At 43.1% G+C, this 19,592-nt stretch overlaps 2 protein-coding genes across 4 annotated transcripts; one reads left to right on the forward strand and one right to left on the reverse strand.

The window, feature by feature from the left end:
* The first annotated feature begins 248 nt into the window (after positions 1-248).
* ANKS4B (ankyrin repeat and sterile alpha motif domain containing 4B) lies at positions 249-5,197 on the forward strand. Its single transcript, XM_040593372.1, has 2 exons — positions 249-477; positions 3,479-5,197. The coding sequence occupies exons 1-2, from the start codon at positions 314-316 to the stop codon at positions 4,554-4,556; spliced, it is 1,242 nt and encodes a 413-aa protein (XP_040449306.1). The 5' UTR covers positions 249-313; the 3' UTR covers positions 4,557-5,197.
* Positions 5,198-7,565: 2,368 nt separating this feature from the next.
* CRYM (crystallin mu) lies at positions 7,566-19,562 on the reverse strand. Of its 3 annotated transcripts, none has more exons than XM_040589306.1 (8): positions 19,416-19,562; positions 18,693-18,843; positions 17,635-17,697; positions 15,390-15,491; positions 13,989-14,172; positions 11,577-11,698; positions 10,598-10,682; positions 7,566-9,931 (listed from the first exon to the last, which is right to left on the reverse strand). In XM_040589306.1, exons 2-8 carry the CDS (start codon positions 18,828-18,830, stop codon positions 9,867-9,869), a joined length of 759 nt encoding a protein of 252 aa, XP_040445240.1. In that variant the 5' UTR covers positions 18,831-18,843; positions 19,416-19,562; the 3' UTR covers positions 7,566-9,866. The 3 variants fall into 3 exon arrangements, with proteins under 3 accessions (XP_040445240.1, XP_040445239.1, XP_040445238.1); XM_040589305.1 differs by having other exon boundaries at positions 19,395-19,562; XM_040589304.1 differs by lacking the exon at positions 19,416-19,562 and adding an exon at positions 19,074-19,339.
* Between the last annotated feature and the right edge of the window lie 30 nt (positions 19,563-19,592).

Raw genomic sequence — 19,592 nt, forward strand, 5'->3', positions numbered from 1 at the left:
AGTTCTCCCAGAAGTCAGGGAAAGACACAGGCAGGAATGGATCCTCTCTACGTTTAAGTAGTCAGAGATGCGAGAAATGGTGAACAGCAGAGCTACCCTCCAGAAAGCGAAAGCCTTCCCCACCATCCGTGCCTGATTACCCACACAGAGCTCCAGGTCGGCTGTCTGCTAGGATGAACTTTGCCTCCTCCTTTCCATCCTCACGGGGACATCTCAACTTGTAATCATTAACAAACTATCCCCGTGATGGAAGGGTGACTGCGCAGTCTGGGTATCGTTCACAGCTGCTTTGGGCAGCCCGAAGTTGCCAAAAATGTCGAGCAGGTATCACAAAGCAGCAGCTGACAGCAATTTGGACCTCTTGAAAGAAGCCACTAAGAAAGACCTCAACACTTCAGATGAAGACGGGGTAACTCCCACCCTTCTGGCAGCGTACCACGGCTACCTGGAAGCTCTGGAAGTCATATGCCGGAGAGGGTAAGTGAATCAGCTTCCACTGCTTAAAGCTTGCAGCTCAAAACTGTAATTAGTGCTTCACGTTTCTAATGGCCCAATGACCTCAGACCCCAAAGGCTGAAAATCCTGGTCATTTCTTTTGATGCATTGCCAAGAACTGTTTCTCTCCATCGGCAATGGTTTAGGCGCCGACCCCGCAGGCAGGTCGGTACCTGTGGCCGGTGACGCCGCGCTGGCATCAGGGGGACCGTCTCATAGACGGAGCCTGCGGAGGGCAGGTGGCAGGAGCAGGGCCCTTTGCCCCTCTGTAATGGAGGAGCTGGCCAACAACCTTTGGTGAAAACCTATCTTCGAAACAGGCTCCACAGGGAAATGTGACTTTAGCAAAAAATCTCTCCCGTTTGCTTCCAAAGCGCAGTCGGTAGGCACCCATGAAGATTTAATGCTTTCCAGAGGCAAGCCACAACTGATAGATCTGAGACAGGAACAATTAAATTGTTATTTCTCTGCTTTTTATAGTATTAGCAACAACCAGCACGCTAAAAATGATAATACTGTTTCAGAAGCTGTGGTAGGATCCTTGTAAACTTAGGTGGGGGAGACAAAAGGAAAGGAAAGGAAAGTTTTCTACAAGTTTAATTTCTAATAGTAGTATCTCTGGTATCATTTAAGTGTACTACGTGCTTAAAATGTACTATTGAAATGGTAATAGCCTCCTCACCCTCTGTACTCTCTTGCTTGGAGCCTACCTTTTAAGCTGTGATACTCTAAGAAGATCTAATAAAATAAAATCTGCTCTTGTGAAGGGATACAGTTCATAAAATGTTCTTTCCGGGCTGAGATGAAGTTGATCTGTATTTTCAATCATAACAGTTTAAAGAAGATTGGATGGAAAAGTTGAGTAACTATTTGGATGTATCTGAGTTTTCTTTTATGAAAAATAGAATTGAAAATATGGAATAAAAATAGGTTTTTCAAGGATTTGCTTTATAGCTCATTGAGCTCAGGTGTGGCTGTAATAACACAATAAAGCAGACCTTTGGACCGCACGCTTACTGCTGTGCCCTCAGCAGAAACGATAATAGACCAACGGGTTTTCAACTCATATAATTAAGGCAGCTCCAAGAAAATATCTAGAGTCAATAAAGGTTTGTCCCTGAACATCTAGAAGACAGCACAACAGCTAAGGAACAAATAACAAAATATTTTTTCCAAGATTAGAGTAAAAACTATGTCTTCTGCCATATAAGCTGATAGAAGTCACAGTGGATGACACAAAGATCAGAATTTTTATGTATTTGTTATTTAATGTATTTCTAACACTTTTTCTTGGTAGAGGACAGCTTTGGGACAGTATTGCCCTCAAAATCTTCAAACATACGCATTCACCTCTATTTTAATCCAAGATTTCTTGATACAATCAGCAAGCTGTGGCTGTCAGAGGAATGGCCCCACCGGTTTCCTTGGGAGAAGCTGAATTTTGGAAGATGTTCAGTCTGTTCTGCAGTCAATGTTTTCTTGTGAGAAAAGATTTTAATTCTTTTTAACAAATTCATTCTTTCCTTGAAGAGATTTCCTGACAAAGGCACTGAGACACAGGATGGTTTTCTTTATTGTGGCTGCAGATTTTAGGACTGTGGAGCCTGCAATACATTTGGCCCTTGGGACATCCAGCAATACTAACAATAAACTCCTTTCACCTTGAAAAAGTTTATCTTCACAGGCATCGAGAGATGTTTTCTCTGCTTGCTTTGCAAGTATGCAAATAAAGGCAAGACCAAGTAGCTCTGCTCTCTTTTGTGTGAGCTTCTTTCTTGGGAAAGCAGGGAAAAGAGGGATATTAGAACCCAAAGTAGATGTCAAACCTTACCCAAAGTCCCATTGAGCCAGAAGCAGACACTCTAGTCTGTCAATTGTTTGAGACTCAAAGGCTGGCAGGCTCCATGGGGACAAGAGACTGCAAACAGCTATGAAGGGACCCAGGGGAGAATGGATGACCCCACACTCCCAAGGCTCAGGATAATGCAGCCTGTTAGCTAATGTGGGAATTCAGGGATCTGGCACGCTTGGCCGCAGTCAGGCAGCTCCCCAGGGCAGAGCCACAAAAGCAGAAATATGTACACATGGCTTCCATATGTCTAAGTGGAGAAACTTTGATCCCCAGCTGCAACCTCCCTGCAGAAGTGCCTGTGCTCCCGCAGCCTGGCGCGCTCAGACCCGCTGCTCTTCCCCCATGCGAGCAGCTCTGCGTTTCAGCTCTGCAAGGGCTCCTGACCCCTCTCCTGCCTATGGCACTTCAGGCTAAAGGATGTTTTCAGATTTGGCCCTTTAGTGCTTTTCTTCAGAGATACTCAAAGCCAGAGAACCAAGCCTGAAGGAGATTTTGTGATGGGATGTACCATTTTGTTCATAGCACAGCTGCTGTGGACCCAATCTCTGAGACACTGAAATGCTTGAACACCCAAGAGTAGAATTCTCCTTGTAAATTTGCCCCCTGGCTCTGAAGTTATTAAAGGTTTTGGGATGCTGTGGCTGCCTTGGGTGTGGGTCACAAGATGACTCCAGCTCTGTTCCGAACATTGCTAAAGTTGATCCTGCCAAATAAGTATCAAAAGATTCAAGCTGATTCTCACCTGCAGGCAGCAGTTCAGTGTGAAGGCAGTGCAAGAGTTAAAAACAAAGCAATGTTTTCCACTGGGTTTAAATTAAACTGACAAGATGTGGTACTTTATTTTCAAACGAGCCTCTGCTTTTCAAACCCCATGAGCAAAAGCAGCTTTAGGAGAACAAAAGCGTTGAATTAAAACAAGAGTATCTATCTGAGCTTAATCTAATAGCAATGGAGAAAAATGTGTAATCAGGGCTTTACTAATCATTTACCTATCACCTACCAAAAAGGTTACTGCGTGGCTCATTAAATACGTATCACTGTGGCCAGTGAAGGATCCTCCTCATATTGCCCCTATATTGCAGCGCTATGCTTGGGTACATCCAGCTCACTGTATGCTACTTCCCTTCTCAGAGGTGATCCAGACAAATGTGACATCTGGGGGAACACACCTCTCCACCACGCTGCTGGCAACGGTCACGTCCATTGTGTTTCTTTTCTGATCAACTTTGGTGCCAACATCTTCGCTCTGGACAACGACCTCCGCACCCCCCTGGAGGTGGCTGCCAGCAGGGACCGCAATGAATGTGTCCAAATCCTGGACAAAGCTGCCACCGAGCAGAATATCCTGAATCCAAAGAGGGTCTCCAAACTCAAAGCACAGGCCCAGAGGAACGTGGAGAAACAAATCAAGGAATGTGAGAAGCGCCAAGAGAAACACCAGCATGAAATGAACCAGAATTACATAAAAGAAAAGGTCGGCACAGTAAATTCTTCCAGAGGGACGCACTCCAGGGTGAAGTTGCCCAACCTCTTTGCTTCAAGTACAACAAGTTCTTTCTCCAAAAATCTGAAAGATACCTTCAAACTGAAGGCAAAAAAGACAGCTGACAGCACAAGAAGCCGGGAAACACAAAGCAGTGACCAGGAGGGTGGTACAGGTAGGACAACTGTGATGCATTTGTTTGATGAGAAAGAGGAGGAGGAATTACTGAATGACCTCGAAGAGAAAGACTTTTCAGATAATGACAGTCAGCTTTCCATTTTCAAGCGGCCAGGTCTCGGCAAGATTGTATTTGGAAGGAATTTGGCTGCGGATTTAAATCCTGGAACTGTGTCTTCTGAGAAAGAAGATGTAAGCTTTAAAATGTCCATTGGGCTCTTTCAGTATGAAAATGCTGAGAATGGCAAGGAAGACGATGCCCAAAATGGTGCTGATACCCCTTGGCAGGAGGAGGAAGAAGTTATTTGGGATGACGAGGACGCGGAGAACACACCCCTTGAGGTATTTCTGGCATCACAGATGCTGGATGAGTTTCTTCCAGTCTTCATGAGGGAAAAAATTGATTTAGATGCCCTGATGCTATGTTCTGATGAAGATCTACAGAGTATTCACATGGAACTTGGGCCAAGAAAGAAAGTCCTGAATGCTGTGAATAAAAGAAAACAGGCACTCCAGAATCCTGGAAAAACCGTAGATACTTGCTTATAAATTAACATACCCGTTGCTGTAACCTGCACATGGAATCATTATATTTTTACTTTCCAAAGAACACGCGATTCTTTTCAGACATCTGTTGAAGTGAAAGGCAAAGAGATTACCCATTGCTTTAGAAAGTACAGCAAGGACGAAGACTTTTCTCTCTGGATAGATAGCTGAGGCGAACAGGATGTTAATTGGAATATAATCTGCCAAAAAAAAAAGAATGTGAAGGTAAACCCCCAAAGGCTACAGATTTACAGCTTTTGCTCCCTGAACTGTTTATGGGGATTGGACTTCTTTTGGTCCGAATAACTTAAAATATTAGTGAAGGCCAGCCACATGATATTCCTTAACAAAGCCCTTCCTTTCCTCTCCAAAACCACAATGCAAGGAACATTCTCAAAGCTTGACAGCTTCGAGTGTTCTCCATTGGCTTCTGTTAGATCGTTACAAACTGCTCTTCCTGGTGCTGCTGATATGTTAGAAATAGCATCTGAATCTTGATTTTGGCTGTGGTTTATTGACTCTAATAGCCTCTGAATTAATCTGAGTAAGACTAGTTGACAGCAAGTTTTGTGTTCTTGTCAGTAGACTGTTTTTCTACTGTATTGATACTAATTTTAAAATACATGAACTATCTTGCCAAGAAATGTTGAGTGTGAGTTGTACATTCTTTTCTCTTGTTTCGTTACACTGGGCCCAGTTGCCAGCACCCATCACATCCTAAATGGCATCAAGACTGCAATACTTCCACCTACAAGAAGCTGAGGCTTTATTTTCAACATCTTTCATTTGTTGTGGTATATCCTCAGCTTGGTTCCTATAGGGTGCATTTTCCATTCAAAATCCAAGAAACCAGGATTCTGACCACACAGCACTTTCTGCTGATTGTTGTCAGCCTTAGCTTGAGAACTGCACGTAACTGGGTACACACACACTCGGTGCATGGAAAGAGAAAGAAAATGAGACTGTGCTTCCGTGGAAGCTCCTGCTCTTTGCAGGCTGGAGGCATTCACAGAATGCCTTCGTCTCTCTCAGCCCTGTTCCCTTGGGAAGCCAGGACTATCTGATAAGAATTAATCATTCCCGTTGAGTTTTTTGAATCTAGTAAGGTGCTTGTAGCAGCCATGCTCTGGCTAAGACTACAAACTTTATTATTAGCAGGGCATTTATCTGTAAATCTCTTTTCTAGCTCTCCCATTAGTCAGCTATGATTTCTTCCGTAGGAGTACTCTACATTCATGAATGCTAATCCTAGTTAATGACCTATTTTTTTCATGCTTCCTTCCATCCACATCTTTTTGTTACTTTGATTTGTACATTCCTTTTCTTGGGTGGATTTTATACTGCATTCTTTCCTCCTTGGATTCCAGTACTTCCATAGGTTGATATTTTCTTCTATTAAGCAGCCACATCAAAGTCTGTTCTGTGCAAACATAAATGATTGCTGTACTTAGCTCAGTAATTAAACCAGACAGCATCCCCCACACACACAGGCTGTATGCTATTAACTCACTGGGTTGTTTTCATTTTGGCTAAGAAATTCCAAAATGTTTAACAAAGCAAGGAAGAACTGATGAATTTACACATTTGAATGCATACGAGAGTAGATTTTGAAGGGGCAAATCCTGTAACTCTTAGTCACGCAATTGATGCAAAAATCCAGGGCAGTTTGCTTCTGTAGGTCTATAATCCTTTCCTGGATGGGAGGAAATAGGATTTTCTATTTCCCATCCTGGAGATGTGGATGTTTCCTATTCCTCCTAGCAGCCCCAGAAGTGGCAAGCCCAGCCTCATCGCGCTCTGCATCTTCCCCTCCCCGCAGCTGCAGAGCCTGAATTCTACCAGCCCTAACAGAAAGGGCTGACACCAGGTCTGTGCTACTCTGACGATTTCTCCCTAGTGCAGTTGTGAGCATAATGCACCTTATCAGGCCAGATTTTAAATAACCGTGTTAAACCCATTTATCCAAAAATTATTTCAAATATTGCTAAGCATGCAAGTGCCCGTCACGGATGGGAGGTAAGAAAGAAGGCACCTGGTGAAATTACACTTTAGGGAGAATTGGGCCCCAAGTATCTCTACATCGCACCAAAAATGTGCCTCTCTGCACAATCAGCTGTAAATCTGCAACCTCTGACACCATGGATAATAGCAGAGACTATCTGCACATAAATCAATTGACTCCGCTGCCACAAGCATCCACTGCATTTAGGTACATCCTTAGGTATTCGCAGCACCTCTACGGAGCTAGCAGGTACAGCACAAGATCTGTAGGGGTCCCTTGGCCTTCTGGAACTGCAGAAACCTGAAAGCAGCCCACAGGACGTTTTTAGACAACTGAATCTACCCCAATATATATATCTTCTCAAAATTAAAAAAAATAAGTGCAATAGTGCTAGCCCTTTTCTTGCAGGGTGGTCCTGGAAAGTGGCCTCTGGTATAAAGCAGCCATATGGAACCGAAGGGGGTGTGCAGGATAATAAAACCCCCACATTTCCGTTTTTCCCATCCACTCATGCTTTGTCATTTTCCAAATTTTTTCCACCAATCCTTTTCTTTCTTCTATAGTTTGGAAGCATTTAAATTAATGAATCCTAGATGTGACTCCTTTGCAACATTTGTATAGCACAGTTCAGTTGAAGACACTTTCTGTATCACATGTGCAATCTTATAGCCTAACCTAAACCATATAACCATAGAATCTCATATGATCACAGTCCTGCCCAGTACAAGATTCTCCTTCCTTAAGGATTTAATACTCCACACTAGACAAACATCAAGAGAAGGGAATGTGCAGGATGAGACAATTGCAAAATTGAGTATCACAGTGGAGCAGAGCAGTCTCAGTTTATTTTTCCTCTTCCCATTCAGTGCTCACATTTACTCAGAGCAGACACTGCAACAACTTTCTTCCTAATCTTCAAAAAAAAAACCCAAAAAAAACTAAACCCCAAAACCAAAAAAAAAAAAAATCCAACCCCAAAACCCGAAACAGAATGGACAACAAAAGAAAAGTCAAAGACAAGCAGCAGTATCTATTTAATTGTAACATAAATGCAAGTTACAAATTAAAGTCTTAAGAAATTGTGTAAGAGAAGGAAACATGGAAATTAGAGCTATTATTTCCCTTAAAAAAATAAATCTAAAATACAGCATCCAATTAACTCCCATTGTAACTGAACTGAATCCTACTCATGAATTCGGATACTGTGCTGAAGCCAGGCTCCCAGAACCTCCTATTGCCAGGGAAAGCTGAGAACACTGTGGGGTTTCAGAACCAGCTCTTTGGACTGGCTCCATCTATTTTTTAAAGTGCATAGTCTGCAGAAGTGTACATGTGAAAATAAACCGGATTTGTCTTCTTCCCAAACACGAAGCCTCCCTTCAAATTACAAATCTCATTTTACGGAGGCACAGAACTGGGATAATATTGTCATAAATAGTAGTGCAAGTTTCCACACAGTTCTTGTATTATGGAACATCAATGGCTGTCATGTTTGTTTCAGACTAGTGGAGTTCTCCATCACTGAAGTAACAAGTTAAGTCAACACAAACACTTCAGAAATTACAGAGAAGAAAAAACATGTAAAGACGGAAGGGTAATTTTGCTACAGTTAGAAAATGAAAAAGCTTGAAGATAAATTTCTGTTTGTGTTTCTGCTGATATAAACAAGACCAATGGAGTTACATTTCTATTCACACAAACACATCCTTTGGCTCTACTCACTTACTGGCCTGGTACCCTTCCATGCTAAAACTCTGCATATTACAAACTCTGTCACTTACTGCTATTCCGCGCCCCCCCCCCCCCCCCCCGCAACTACTTTACACCAGGCTTATAATTTGGAGTATAATTTATGTCACACCTGCACTGTACTCATTAACCTCTTCTATACTTACTATGTACCATCAAGGGCTTTAACACTAACTGCTTCTGAAGCTCCTTCTTGATGCTCCACCGTATTCTACTGGCATCACTATAAAATGACCATGTCATCTAATCCCTCCACAGAATTAAATTAACATTTAATAGCCTCCATGAAATATGTAAGTAGAAATAAGTTTTCACAAGGCACAACTCCAGCCTGAGAGAGGAATTGGTTTCCAGGACAATAGCTGTTTTTCAGTAGATGTTAAATCTTTTGGAAGGCAATTGCTTAACAGCACAGAACTAGAACTTTTCCTTATGTAAAACATCACTGGGGTCCTCTGCCAAGAAAAGATCATGGAAATTCCTGCCCCAGCTAATACCCACTGGGATAAAAGAACAATTACCAATTGAAGTGTGGTACAGCCAAGCTGAAAATATTTGCCTGTATACTTGAATTTTATCCTACTGAAACCAGTTTGTGCAGTTCCAACCTTCATGAAGCTTGGAAAAAAAACAAAACAAAACTTACAAACATCACAGGTTAATAAAAAAAAAATCTCCCCACAAAATATAGATAAAACAAATCAAAACATGTTTTAGTGCTTACATTTTGGGTGACTCCTTGCAATATGAAAATGGCAGCATCCTACCCAGGAATGTACTAAGGAAGGTATTGAATTTCCTTCCAGTTAAGATGTATATAATATTAGCTCTGATTTGTTGCACTCTTAAGTCTTCCTGCACCAGGTCTTTTAGAGAAAGAGACAGAAATCTAACTGTATGGAGGCATCTTATTATATAAACTCCCACTCAGGAGCATGCTATTCAGTGAAAAACTTGTGTCTGACAGCAGGGAAGGGGGAATGTCGGGGTGAAAGCAAGGATGGTGGCTTCCAGATCCCCATCAGAGTTGGAAGGGAAGGGGTGTCCAGGAGTCTGAGGCGGGCTGTGTTCCCAGGAGACTGAAGGCTGTTACTGTCACTGCAGCACTGAGGCCCACAGTTGCATTTAAAGTACCATCACAGGTAAATACGATGGCAGAGTCCGTTCTCCAAATGGATATATTTTACACCAATATGAATTCCCTCTCTAAAAACCACAAAGTCTATCTATAGACTCCTGCTACAGAAATAGTTAAGGAGGAAAGGAATAGATTCCAGAATTATACTAAAATATGTAAAGATACCCTTGCTAGTATCACTGCAAACTTCTAATACTTGCTGTTATGTGAGAGATACATTTATTAGTAATACTGCAGGTATTGATACTTGCCCTTAGAAAAATGCAGAAATTAGTCAATTGCTGAAATTTTACTTTTCATTCTTGAATGTTCTAGAAGGGCCACATTCAGATAGGATTTGTGCCTTTCTTGTTAACAAAGGATCCAAGGAAACTAAGTGCAAACAATTTTCTTGGCCTCATCGGCACTGCAGACTTCTCTCTCTTCAGTTACCAGCTGACCATGAATCATAAACAAATTTTGCTGCTACTGTGTCTTCAACTGCCATACCTGAAAAAGAATTGAAGTCACCTTCAAACAGTTCCTCAGCTGTACAAATACTTCAGCATCCAAAAAGAACAGAAGGACTCAGGAAATTACCCAACTGGACAGGAACATGAATCATTCCCCATCCCAAACACCTAGAGCGTTACATTCAAAATTTATAGCCATTGTGTAACTGTTAGGTGTGCTATATAGTTAACGTAGAGGTATGAATCTAGTTTTCCATGTTCATATCACAGCTTGGCCCTTTTCAGACACATCATGCAGCTCAGACCACAGTAATCCATCACTGCTCCCCCTCTTTACCCGAATGTCAACACCAACCCCCCAGCACACTGTCACATTGTCTGCGGGTCAGACAGACTGCAGGGCCGTAACAGCAGGGCGTTTGGGTTGGAGCGGTATTAATGAAAGCCGCAGCCGCGCCGAACGACTGCAAAGTGGAAGACAGACTTCTTCCTATTGTTGGGTTGCTCTCCTATCACTTTTCATTACATCAGTCCTGCTAGATAAATAAAAAGGGAAAATGCAAATCACATTCTAGCTTCTTGGGGACAGTGCATTGCCACAGCAGTTTTGAAGATGATCAGCAGCTTTCCCACGCATGGGGTCCTAATAAATAACAAGGCATTGTTTTCTGTCAGGCTTGTACACAGGAGGGGTTGTTCTTACCCAGCGATTTAAACACTGTTGTTTTCTCAGGCAGGGCTGGTTTTGTACCCTTCACTACCTCTCCCAGCTCAGCAAAAATCTCTGCCTGTGAAACAAATACATATTTATACACAAACGTGATATCCATACATACATTAAGAGAAAGCCATTTTCTGGGTGACTTCAGAAGAAGGAACTCCTGCAGTTCTGCTATTCCAGAACTGATTCCTTTCCATCATGAAGCAGATCAGTATTCAGTCAAATAACACAGAAACTGGACAGAAATCACAGAGGAATGGAACATTTTTAGAGAAAAACAGCTGGCAGACTTTCCTTAGGCAAAAAGCTTTGTGGTTTTGTGTTGTTTTTTTTTTTTAAACCACACACAGAGTGGATAGCTTGTTACTTATCCCACAAAACACATGATATTCCACACACTCTACCATATCTAGGCCTCTTATGTGAAATCTCAAAAGTGGAAGTTACGTTTGTTCTGCAAAACCATTCAAAGAAAAAAAGAGAACTATTAAACTTAAGAGTCCCTGTCATCGGATTTCTGCAGATCACTGCCTGGCTTCTGTTGTACAACGTACATTATGTTGTACACAGAGGCATGATGTGTTTCAATCGCGCTGAAATCTTACGGGAAGAAAGTTACAGGTTTAAATAAGTAATTTGAAAAATATTTAACATAACTACCAAACATTGCAGGAAATTTACGTCTTTCAAGAACAATACATTGTTATTGTACACAAAGGCCAGTGCTGAAAACGTGCTACTGTAATATGGTGTCAGGTACAGAGGCTGCACGGTTTTGGCATAGACACATAGACATCTCAGTCTGAAACCAATTTATCATTGAGCCTGTGCTTGAAAAGTGTCAACAACTGCATGTGATGCTCTAAAATGTGTTTCAGTGCAGCGTATCATTAGTACCAACTCATTTCAAATGCAAGCCAGTTGCCGTAGAACTGAAGATAGTAATTTAAGAAAGCCTCACCCCTGACAATATAACATCTCCTGATTCTGTAAGAGCAGCTTCTCTGGAATCCACAAACAGAACAGAATTCTTCATCAGTTCATCGTCCAGTTCCCTCCAGTCTGGTCTGCTTGCTCCAACAGCTAAGACAACAAAAATGATGAACTTAGGAGGAATGTTCATAACAAATTCAAACCACATTCTGTCCAAAAGACATGTGTGAAGTAACAATGGACATTGTTGTGGAAATTTAATATACAAACAATCTGATGTTAGCACTGGAAACATGTGATTGATAAAAAAAAAAAAGGATGTGCCTGAGCAACTGGGAAAAAGCTTGGATTTCTCTCAACCTGGCCTCAGCTGTAACACTGACATACACATGGCCTGTTTCTGTAAGATGCCAACCCCCTAAATTTCCATTGATGCTAATGAAGGATGACATTGTGTCCAGCCCTCCAGATTACTCTAGTCATGCAGATGCTGCTGCTGATAAAAGTCTTACATTCCCTGTAAGCACAGCCAGAACAACTGGGAGCAATCGGCCTTTGCATTTCAACCTGCTGGAGCATTAAACTGCAACTGTTCAGGAAGCAAAAGTGCGATGCTTGCTGGCACTGTTTCCAGCTCTTTGGTGTACCAGTCAAACTGCTCCCTCCAAATAATGCTGACAGAGAACAAAGGGACTTAAGACTGCTTAGCCCTTCATCACCTCATGTTCCCACAAGAAATTTAAAGATACATGTAACTATGTATAGGTATAAAACAAACAAGCCTTTGCCAGCAGCTTTGAAAATGACACCAATAAATAGGTGCGACAATCTTCCCTGCTTACAGAGGCACCTTTAGAATGAACAGCTATACAGACTACAACTTTTCTGCAGACAAACAGTAACCCGTTTCTGTGATTGCCAAACTAACAGGGTTTTGTTGCTTTTTGTTTCTTAAACAGAGTTAACTAACATCCAATACAGTTCCTCTAAAACATTCAGTATTTGATTTGTCAGTAGGCCACCCTTACAAGCAGACTCTGGGCAGCTAAGGCATAAGGAAGTCAACTCCCCATGCCCATTATCTTCTCTACCTTTGTCTTTCATCAGAGCATTACCAAACACCCTGAATTTTATAGTCCTTTTATTTGATTCGGGTGTTTCTTATGTGTCTATGGAGAAAAAATAAGGTTTGAAGAATTCCTCAGTTCTCTAAGTATTGTGCAACAAAGACTTGCACATGCAGACAGAGTTCAATGTCACTAGTCAGGATTTTTAAACTGTAGCCTTCTATTGTTTCCTTGCAACCTCATAAGCAGTACAAGTTGAGCAGATTATGGATTTTCACTTACCTGGAGAAAGTGAAAACAAATTGAGGAACTTTTTAAACACAGCAAGATACCACTAACAACTTCTTATGGGCTAAAAAAACACAAAAACCCACCAACAACCCAATTATACTGTAACCAAATGCTTTAAGTGTCCAATTGTTATGGAATAATAAATTCCATTTCCATGTTGCCTGAATGCCTCTTCAAACAGCATGAATGCCTCAATTAAAGAGGAAGGGGAGAAAAAAAAAAAGCAAAGAAAGGAGAAGGGTCTTTGTGTATGTGTTGCCTCCGTGACTGTAGACCTTAATTGATTTTGGTTGTGCTTCTGGCTTCTATGCCATGACATGAGACAGACAACAACTTTCAATGACAAAGGACTAAATTGAGTCTGAAAAATTGGTAGGATGCTGCTGGAACATGGGACCTTTATCTAAATTGTTCCCTTTGACAAGTTGCTTTTGTCTTATTACCAAGCTATTTGGTAAGTGCATAAGGTCATCTGAACCAGGCCCACAATTAATAAAATAAACAAATGTGGTCATGTCCAGAGACTCCAAACAAGTGTGGCAATATCATTACAAGGCATAAAAAAAAAAATCCCCCCCCCCAAATCTCACCATAATTAGAGGTCGAATTATTAAGCTCTCAACTCAGTTACTGCATCTTTTTTACTCAAGTAAAAAAATAAATCAATGTGATCAGCCCAAAAAGGACAAAGAGGGGGCTTACAAAATTGGTTGAAGAAAAGATGACAACTACCAAGGGAACATCCCAAAATCACTCTGGAAATAACACGTCTGTATAGGTTATTAAAATGGAGATCCAGGTGAGGTGAGCATCGAGTGACAACATGGTATCAAAGATGATGCACCACTGGGGGAAAAAAAAGCATATCCCATGCTCTAGCAAACATCCACTCTGGAATAATCAGGAGTTCTGGCTCCAGACAACCAGGAAGACATGGCTGGGGAAAAGTGACCCTCACTAAAGGCAAAAAGTCAAAACAGAAAGAACAGTTGTTCCAAGAAGCATAGAATACCACTTTCAACAGTTTTTGATGTGAAAATGGGATAATAAATGTATTCTTTAAACAATCGTAACAAGCATACCATTGATATGGGCACCTGGTTTTACCCAGTCTCCACATAAAATCGGTGTTGTTGCCATAGTGACTGTTATAATCACATCAGCCCCAGTAACTGCCTCCTGAACAGAAGAGCAGACCTGCACTGGACCATTAACTGAATTCGCAAACTTCACTGCTTTCTCTTTGGTGCGATTCCATATCCTGACCTTCAAGGAAAGAAAAACAAAAAACAAACCACAAACAGATTAGTTTGGAGAACTTCCCCTTGCTGAAGCAGAACACTGTTCCAGTTTGCAGTGGATAGTTACACACATCCTAAAGGGGGATGGGGGGTTACCCTTTATTGTTATCATCATACAAGTGACTAAGTTTCCTGTGTGTGCAGCTACATTTGAATGACTGTTTTGTGATGCCAGAAAAACAGCTCCTTGTAGAGTTGTATTTATAAAATACAAATATTTCCAATAACATATATTTATGGGAAAGTCACAGAAAGCTTATCTAAGTATAGCATACACAGTAAGATTTTCTCAGACAGGGTGAAGAAGTCATCTGAAACAACTTTGTTTCTGCCACACACACCCCTTTTTAAAAAACAAACAACCAAACATTTGAGCGAACAATTCTACAGCTGCTCAGAGTATTCTGAGTTCTGTAGAAACAGAATCAGAATACAACTAATCCCTCAACTTCTGTGATGGGCTGACCGTGGCTGGACACCAGGTGCCCACCAAGCCACTCTGTCACTCCTCTCCTCTGAAGGGTGAGGAGGGGGCAGAGAAAATAAGACTAAAAACCTCGTGGGTCAAGGTAAAGGCAGTTTAATAAAGCAACAGCAAAGGCCACGCGCAGAAGCAAAGGAAAACAAGAGATGTTACTCTCTACTTTCTATCAGCAGTCAAGGTTTGGCCACCTCCCAGAAAGCAGTGCTTTAGTATGCTTAGCAGCTGCTCTGAAAGACAAATGCAATAATAAATGTCGTCGCCCCACTCCTGATTTCAATAAAATTGGCTTTTATTGCTGAGCAGCCATCATATGCCATGGAACATCCCTTTGGCCAGTTGGGGTTGGCCATCCTGGCTGTGCCCCCTCCCAAGATCCTGCCCACCCCCAGCCTGCTGGCGAGGGGGAATGTGGCAGAGCCAGCCCTGGTGCTGTGCCAGCCCTGGTGCTGTGCCAGCCCTGGTGCTGTGCCAGCCCTGGTGCTGTGCCAGCCCTGGTCAGCAGGAGCCGGAGCACCGGTGTGTTATCGGCACCTCTCTGGCTGCGGGTACAGAGCACAGCACCGTGAGGGCTGCTAGCAGGAAAATTAACTCCTTGGCCAGACCAAATACAACTTTACTGGCTATACTTCATTTATAGTAAGTGCTCCTGAAACATAATAGAGAAAAATAAATGTATCCTGTTAAGATGTGTCCATTACCTCTTTAAATGCAAACAGTTCTGTGAAGATATCATAATGGCTATATGCTTGAACACCAGCTCCCAAAATGCACAGGACATCTGCAAAAGCTGGCATTAACAACTAAAAGGTAGCAAATATATAAAAAAACAATATGTAAGGACAACATATTTTAACAAATATGACAAATACATATCAAAATACTACAAAAGAAAGCAGCGTCCTTAGTCCTTTTAAACAAGGAAATTAATGCTTTTATCAATAGTATTGATTCACACAGAACAATATTGAATTACCAGTATACAATGTATTATTTTTTTTTAATGCAAAAGCTAGCATTAATAGCACCAAAGTACATCTTGGCTTAATTCTAATTTTGTGTTGTCCGATTCTTGAGATTCGGACCTAACATGCAACAGCACGAGCCAGTGCAAGTTCTGGGGCCTTGGCACACTCAAATATTAGCATAGTACAATGTATTATACCTATGTGACTAAGTGTAAAATGGTAGTGTTGATGTTCTGCACTGGGTGAAAACAGGGCTATCAGTACTGACAGTGGTAGCTGTGTGGGTTAACTGGTCTTGGTAGCCCCACACTAAGCCTTCTATTTCAGTTCACTGAAGCCATAAATTATACCACGAGCATATCCCGTCACTCTAAGAGCCATAGTATGTACACATCAGGCATTGTAAGAACAGGGATGGCTCCGAGGAACAAATAATAAAATTCAGTTCTCTAGTTGCTTTTGATTTACTGGTTTAGTTCTTGTCTGTGATTCACCAGTACTTAGCAGAGGAGAAGGGAGGGCTCCTGGAGTCCAGCCCTAAGCTATCCATGCATCTTGTTGATGCATTTGCTGTGGCCAATCACTTCTGTATAAAAAGCTTTAGAATTTTCAAGGCTCTCAACACTTATTCTTCTGCAAATAAATTGAAAAAAAATCTCATTAATCCCATTTTTCAGTAGCAAGAACTCTTTTTAACGTTCCTTTCAAAGACTCTGAAGCACTGGTTTCAAAGGTTCCTTGCATAAAAGCATGGGTCTTTGAAAAGCAAATGCCATAAAGAGGACAGGATGACAGCTATGAGCTAAACTCAAACACTCCTGAAAATTTCCCAAAACAATAGACGACAATGAAGGACCTGATCTTAAAGTCCCTTCAGCAGCCAAGCTCCTTTGAGGCCAGCAGAGCTTTGACTGTGTAAAAATTGTCAGAACTGCTCATGTATAGAATGGCCAAGATGAATGAGGTCCTATAACCTCATGTCCGAGGACTCCATTGTAAATTGTTCTCTCCCTTGGTTCAGGAGAAGCTCTTGGGGACCGGTTCTTCACTCCAATTTTAGGTCAGTGTGGCTCTATTGCCATGCATAGTGTCATGCTGGCATGAAGACTGCCACCAACAAAGCGGTGAGATCAGCCTTGATTCTGATACAAGGCTGATGGGTGAAAACCCAAAGTATTTCTCCTCTCTGGCCCTCTTCTTACTGCCTCATCCTTTCAGGCAAAGGCTAAAACCCTGCTGTGCAATGGATGGTGACTTGCTCTCTTCTCACTATTAGTGGCCCAGCCAAATACAGTTTTAAAGAAGTTAAAACCAACAATTTCCAATGAAACTGAAATAATGCAAAGCAACATACAGCAAGATATACCACACCTGTCTTCAGACACTTAAGGCTGTTTAGTCAGGGATAGTCATCTGGACCTCTTCCAGTGAGAACAGGGAAACTAACAGACAGCCACTCCTGGACAAGTCATCCATCTAACCTGGGCATCATCTATCTTAAAACGACCCATGCTGCCCCCTGAAAATGTGCTTTTTCCTCTTTCTGCAGGTCCAGTACAACCTACCTGTCCTGGCCCAACAGCAGAAAACTTACATCTAAACAAAATTGAATTTATCACCACAGCTACATCACCCAAAGCCATAAAGGAGCATGTTAAGACAAAACGAAAAGAAAGAAAGTTAGAGGAAGACACCTCAGTAAATTCCCAGAGGAACGTGCAGAACAACAAGCCACAATAACATAGCTCAGATTCCTTCTCCAATCACACACAAAATGTTAGAACCAGACATAACTCACTCAGAACAGAAAATTCCCATTTTAAGTTTTCCCTGAAGGTACCTATGTTATCATAAATCTAATTTAAAGCTGTATTCGATGAAAATTCACGTATACTGAAAGACATTTACATCACGCCTTCCGGTCATTTTTTATACAGTGCCACTAAATCTGTCCTGACTTAGACTACAGAAGACATACCTTGGTAGCAATTGCAGAAACTGCAGCTGTTCGTTTTGCTGTAATGACACTGCCATCTAGAACCTTTAAGAAAAAAAAGTTCCAACAGAGACAAATGAACACTAAAAATATGAGTAAATACCAAAACTTTTAATCACATTTGTGATTTATTACATGGCATAGCTAAAATATGAGTTGATAATTACTATAGCAAGCACAAACCACGTAAAAAAAATAAATCACATTTAAACTGAGCAGATTGTCTATTCCAGTTCTTCCACGTCATTCCACCAGCACAAACGGAGTGTAAACTGGTACAGAGGGGAACTACCCCTAACTCACACAGCTCTTAGTGCACTGCATTTCCCTGGCTCTGCAACACAGGAAGCCGATCAACATAGCTGCAATATTCTGCGCTCCAGTAAGACCAGGGACCAGTGCATGCTGGCAGTGGTTCACAAGCCTGCACTGCTTTGGTCTGTACAAATAGACGCCAGGGAATCACAGAATTCCTTTATTGTCTATCACACACAGCGGGGCACTCCTGCCTCAGTGTGGATTAGCTACTGTACACGAATTATGGCACTCAAAAAACTGACAGTTTTGGTCCTTTAATAATCCTTACTACTGAAGTGTGATGCAAGTGGTCAATATTCTTAAAAATTCCCTAAATTCTTCAAACAAAAAAAAAAAAAAAAAAAGGAAACAAGTAAGACTCTGAATACTGTTCCCCACAATGCCAATTGTAAGCCTCTTTTGATATAGCCTGAATATGGTTTAAGATCAATTCTTCACATGGGAAGGGTTTTTTTTTTCCCTTTCAAATACATGGTAAACTTTTCCTGACCGCTTCTTCTAGCCACCCTACGAGCCACCAGATTCCCTTCAAGCCACAGGCAGCAGTGGGTAGCAGACAGCACAGTTTAACACGTATGAAAGACCCCAGGCTTTAGGCCAAACACGCTTTCATTGACGAGGTAGGTAAAACTCAGGCCAATTTGCTCCAGCTTCTAAGAATCAGAAGGGACAGCTGACAGAGCGTCCACAGAGAAGAACACAGAAGCGCGTGTGAAACTCACAGCTTTTAAAGACCCATTTCTCGGGTCAAAGAGGAGGACCGTGGCCTGGTGGGAAGGGGCAGAGCTGTCCTTCTTGTGCTCGTAGAAAGTCACCAGCTTGGTTGTCAGCGCATCATCCGCGGCGCTGTAAGCGGGCATGACTCCTAGGAAGCTTATGAGAGAATGACTCGTATTACCGACGTGCCCTTAGCACGGAGCCCACAGCCAGCGGCGCGGTAACACTAACCCGTTAATCGGTAACTCGGCGCCAAGCACCTTCCCCGGTGCCCCAGCTCCCCCCACCACGCCGCAGGCCCGGCCCCCCGCTGCCGCTACCCCAGCTCCCCGAGGCGCAGGGCCCGGCTCGGCCCAGCAAGGCCACCCCGCCGCCCCCCGCCTCACCCGCCGTGCCGGTGCACCGGCACCACGGTGCGCACGGGCTGCACGACGCCCCCCGCCGCGCCGGCCGAGAAGTTGCCCAGGGCGGCCTCCAGCGCCGGCAGCAGCAGGCTGGCGCGGGGCAGGTGCTGCTCCACCTCCTCGGCGCCGATGAAGGCGGGCGCGGCCGAGCCCATGGCGGGTCACCGGGCGGACAGGACCTGACGGGACTGCAGCACCGTGTTAGCGCTCCGCCGCCCCACCCCGCCGCTAAGTACTCGGCGGGACGCCCCCGGCCCCGGCCCCCGCCCCCCGCCGCGCCCCGCCCCGCCCCGCCGCCGCTACCCCGAGCTCCCCTCAGGGCACCGGAGCGGCTGAGGGCCGCGCCCCCTCAGGCACCGCCACCCCGCCCCAGTCCCCGCTGCGGGGGCAGGCGGTCCGCGAACGCCGCGGAGCGGCCCCGCCGTGACTCGTTTACGGTTCCCCACAGCCACGAAGGGTGGAGCAGCCGGCCCGGTGACCGGCAGGCGGCGCTGTGCGCAT

Source organism: Falco naumanni, chromosome 4, assembly GCF_017639655.2.
Source record: "Falco naumanni isolate bFalNau1 chromosome 4, bFalNau1.pat, whole genome shotgun sequence".
Lineage (NCBI taxonomy): Eukaryota > Metazoa > Chordata > Aves > Falconiformes > Falconidae > Falco > Falco naumanni.